The sequence below is a fragment of the Limulus polyphemus genome, unplaced genomic scaffold (genome assembly GCF_000517525.1).
Source record: "Limulus polyphemus unplaced genomic scaffold, Limulus_polyphemus-2.1.2 Scaffold9918, whole genome shotgun sequence".
NCBI classification, from domain to species: Eukaryota; Metazoa; Arthropoda; class Merostomata; order Xiphosura; family Limulidae; genus Limulus; species Limulus polyphemus.
This window is the reverse complement of record NW_013675528.1, coordinates 14,470-19,297: the sequence shown is the minus strand read 5'-3', so window position 1 is coordinate 19,297 and position 4,828 is coordinate 14,470. Positions and strand designations below refer to the sequence as shown.

At 33.8% G+C, this 4,828-nt stretch overlaps 1 protein-coding gene across 2 annotated transcripts; it reads right to left on the bottom strand.

The window, feature by feature from the left end:
- Positions 1–6: 6 nt before the first annotated feature.
- Positions 7–4,828, bottom strand: LOC106476153 (actin-related protein 2/3 complex subunit 1B-like). 2 transcript variants are annotated; one of them, XM_013936822.2, is made up of 4 exons: positions 4,749–4,828; positions 2,214–2,301; positions 1,399–1,550; positions 7–376 (listed from the first exon to the last, which is right to left on the bottom strand). In XM_013936822.2, the coding sequence occupies exons 2-4, from the start codon at positions 2,275–2,277 to the stop codon at positions 257–259; spliced, it is 336 nt and encodes a 111-aa protein (XP_013792276.2). In that variant the 5' UTR covers positions 2,278–2,301; positions 4,749–4,828; the 3' UTR covers positions 7–256. The 2 variants fall into 2 exon arrangements, with proteins under 2 accessions (XP_013792276.2, XP_022235793.1); XM_022380085.1 differs by lacking the exon at positions 4,749–4,828 and adding an exon at positions 4,406–4,714.

Genomic DNA, 4,828 nt, shown 5'->3' with positions numbered 1-4,828 from the left:
CATTTATTACTGTAACTTACTGTGTGGTGCTGTACATTTATTACTGTAACTTACTGTGTGGTGCTGTACATTTATTACTGTAACTTACTGTGTGGTGCTGTACATTTATTACTGTAGTTTACTGTGTGGTGCTGTACGTTTATTACTGTAACTCACCATTTGGTGCTGTACATTTATTACTGTAACTTACTGTGTGGTGCTGTAAGTTTATTACTGTAACTTACTGTGTGGTGCAGTAGGCTAGCCTGTACATTTATTACTGTAACTCACCATTTGGTGCCCATCTTACACAGGCAGCAGCTCGATTGCTCCGTAATAACACTAACATGGGTTTCCATTTACCATCACACTGCGTCCAAACGTAGGCATTTCTGTCCTGGAATATGTAACATTCACAGATTAGGCTATGCAAAAGCTGTGTATAATATATAGTAGCAACATAAACATCTAAACATTAACCAAAAGCTAATACTATGCCACAACAGGGCTGCTTGAATAAATATTTTTATGACAAAATTTATGTTTTTCTTACCAAGTACATCATATTTAAAGAATATTTGAGCATGTATTGTTTTTTTTCCCTTCGTTAAACTGGTTATTTCAAAATTTTTAACTTCTAAATTTATAATTTTACTTCAAAACTCATGGCAACTTCATCATCTCGGAACCTTCCCTTCTTACTTTCACATCCTGATAAATTATCAAGTAATACGAACATTTTTCTATTCTCATCACTATTCGGTCACCCTAATTCAGTGTCATTATCTGCTTTTTTTTTAGTTCTTCTAGTCCAGTAGTTCCCAACCATCGATCCACGGGGAGATTTCAGTGGTCTGTTTGTAACAATTAAAAACAAACGTGTGTTTTAAAATATGGCTACTGAACAACTGTCCGTGAAGGTTTGGGACTAGAACTAGCCTGTCCTCGGCTGGGATACCACCTACTAAAAGACTTAAGTTTTGGAAGGTTTTTTTTAATCTACAACTTCGTCATGACCAGTTTCAAAATGTTAAAAATGAACATTAACGATGTAGGCCTAACATCTATTAACTGCTAATATTGTTTCGACCTGTCTCTTGCATCTCACTTGAGTAGTGAGTATAGTCTTGATCCCCTCATCGAAGAAAGATTCAGAAGAGGGCAACTGGGATGATTGCAAAGATGATAGAGTCATCTTATATATTGGAATCAGTTTAGATTTCTTAACCTATTTTTTCTTGATAAAATAACGGTTGATTTTATCACCCAGTTCATACTAAGACTAGATTTTCATGCAGTTTTACAAAAAAAAACTTACAGCTTCAATTTTGTAAAAGTAGCAGTACATAATGTAAGCAGCAAACCTACAATTCAAAATACAGAAAGAAAAAAAAGAGAGGTTAAAAGGGTAATGTTTACTTCCGAACATGTGACGATGCGATTAGTGTTCGGAGCCCAATCCATGCTGGTAACTCGAAGCTCATGCTGCAACAGTAACTCTGGCTCAGTCCATTTTTCACCAGCTTTTTTATAAATAAGGACCTCATTGTTATTTGGGGATAAGGCCAACTCTGTAAGACAATGAATTTTAGCTATGAGAACCATTTCCATCAAATTGTTTTAATTATTTACAATAATAAGTAATAAACATGGAGAGTGATCAAAGAGAAATTATTTAATCATTATACCTTAAATATTATTTGTCCTGAGAGAGTAAAACTGCACACCTAGAGCTGAGAATTTTATTCGGAAAAGTCCGGACACGGTACATGATATTCAAGATTGTCAAAGATGCTCGATATGCCCTCTATCACCTCAATAAGTACGTCAAGCCTAGCCCTCCACCACTTCAATAAGTACGTCAAGCCTAGCCCTCCACCACCTCAATAAGTACGTCAAGCCTAGCCCTCCACCACCTCAATAAGTACGTCAAGCCTAGCCCTCCACCACTTCAATAAGTACGTTAAGCCTAGCCCTCCACCAGATATAAATATGTTATAATATTTTTGTATATGCTGTACCATAGAACTGTAAACCATGTAATACATCTGTTACTTACAGGTTTTGTCTTTATTCCACGTGTGACACCACTTCAATAAGTACGTCAAGCCTAGCCCTCCACCACTTCAATAAGTACATCAAGCCTAGCCCTCCACCAGATATAAATATGTTATAATATTTTTGTATATGCTGTACCATAGAACTGTAAACCACATAATACATATGTTACTTACGAGTTTTGTCTTTATTCCACGTGTGACACGAGACCGGATTAGACCCAAAATTGTGTACTTCCATATTCACCAACTAGTCACTCCTCACCTTAAAAAAAGATAGGACAGATGGTCTAATTTGGATTTAAAGTCCAACATTAATTATGTATGCACAAATGTTTGACTGAAGTGAACATATGAAAGTGTCAAAAGTTGTGTCTATATAAATTTGTTGTTGTTCCGTTTACCCATTACTTACTAACTGTAGTAACAGTTAAATGTTTTATACATTACATTGGTTTACCCATTACTTACTAACTGTAGTAACAGTTAAATGTTTTATACATTACATTGGTTTACCCATTACTTACTAACTGTAGTAACAGTTAAACGTTTTATACATTACATTGGCTTACCCATTACTTATTAACTGTAGTAACATTGGTTTACCCATTACTTACTAACTGTAGTAACATTGGTTTACCCATTACTTACTAACTGTAGTAACACTGGTTTACCCATTACTTATTAACTGTAGTAACAGTTAAATGTTTTATACATTACATTGGTTTACCCATTACTTACTAACTGTAGTAACAGTTAAATGTTTTATACAAGTCAAAGGTAATTTTTAAATATTACAATTTCCTAAGTACTTTCTACATAATGTATGTTAACTTGTACCAAGTCAAAGGTAATTTTTAGCTATTACAACATCCCAAGTACTTTCTACATAATGTACGTTAACTTGTACCAAGTCAAAGGTAATTTTTAGCTATTACAATATCCCAAGTACTTTCTACATAATGTACGTTAACTTGTACCAAGTCAAAGGTAATTTTTAGCTATTACAACATCCCAAGTACTTTCTACATAATGTATGTTAACTTGTACCAAGTCAAAGGTAATTTTTAACTATTACAATATCCCAAGTACTTTCTACATAATGTATGTTAACTTGTACCAAGTCAAAGGTAATTTTTAACTATTACAATATCCCAAGTACTTTCTACATAATGTATGTTAACTTGTACCAAGTCAAAGGTAATTTTAGGTTGTATATTAAGTAGACCACTGATTCATTCTTTAAGGTACTAATTAGGCCCCTGTCATGTTCAGTTTAGATAAGATGTTTAGTGGGTTCAGAGATGGGCTGTCATCAGAACGATTCGTGGTTTGTCAAACGGAGATAAACCGAAATCTTGATTTCTTTTCTTTCACCAAAGAGTAGAATTGCCTGGGTGTGGGAGGCATTACGGAGGTTTCTAATATCATTCACTATTCAGGTGACATATTTATAAACAAAGTAATAATAACTGCAGCCATTAAGACTAGATATGACCAGTTAGAAACATGAAAACTCACACATTATTTCAATTAAGGCAACGTTAGTTTTCGAACAAAGTGGCCAACCAACTGACTAAGTTTCTTGAGTGCTAGATTCTACAAAATTATGGAGTTGGAGAGGAGGCTGGATGAATATTTTAAAGATGAGGGTTGGATACAGCAAAGATTTTTTTGTTGTATATAGCTTGGAGTAACTTGATTATAAAAACTGAATAGACTAAATAGGCCAATGATCTCTTATCCCTTGTACATAAAATAATACTAAACTTGGTCAATATTTCATATAATTTATTTCAAGTACTATGCCTAGCTGTATAATCCTTCTTTCATGAAGCCAAAGCGAATTAATAGTTGATTTTTGTTCACTTACATAACTGTTTAATAATTCTAAATATTTCTGTTATGGCCATAGAAACACAAGTTAAAGATTCAAAAACTTAACACAAGGTACATTCAAATGATGGATACTCTTTTTACAACCACTTCATATACCATCAACTTAAGTCTGATTACAGATTAATCTTATTACACTTTGAAGCAAATAGTTATCCAAGATAAAAATTGCCCACGAACAGCAACACCTGCCATAAGTTACCCAATATCTATGCATATTAGTTATTATGATTTAAAATACTTGTGATTTTTTCCTGCACACTAAGCAATTAAAACTGGCAGTGATATTGTGTGTATTTGATAATAGTTAAGCTTAGATCATCTCAAAGAGCCACAAAGCTTATTTCTACTATAATATTAGTGTTAATATTAATCGCCCTAAGATGTAAATTATACGATAAAACAGAAAACACAAACACGTGCCTAAATGTGTAATTAACTAACTTTTTTTTTCTTATACATAACATACTTACACCTTTTAATAAGTAATGTGAACGAGCAAAATTTGTAAATTATATTTAACTTTTAAGGTATCCCAAATGCTTTTCCTCGTTCAGGTGAGTCTTCACGTAGCTTACGGCAAGTTTAAAGCGGTAGAACAGCGGCACACAGCGGATAAAAATACGGTTAGGCCTAGGGGGGTACTACTTCTACTAATAGTACTACCACTAAACATTATAATTTTTCAGGCCTAAACATCGTTTCACGCTACTTGATTTTATTTCATATAAATATATATATCACAATACGTATAAATTATTTTGTGGTACCCAGATAATAAGAAAGTTAATACATAATATATCATATACTACAAACCTCCAGTGTAGCTGAGAACACGCCCGCTACCACACCCTCTGCACAACGTCCGTCTTAACACTGGGTTGCCGGGAGACAAA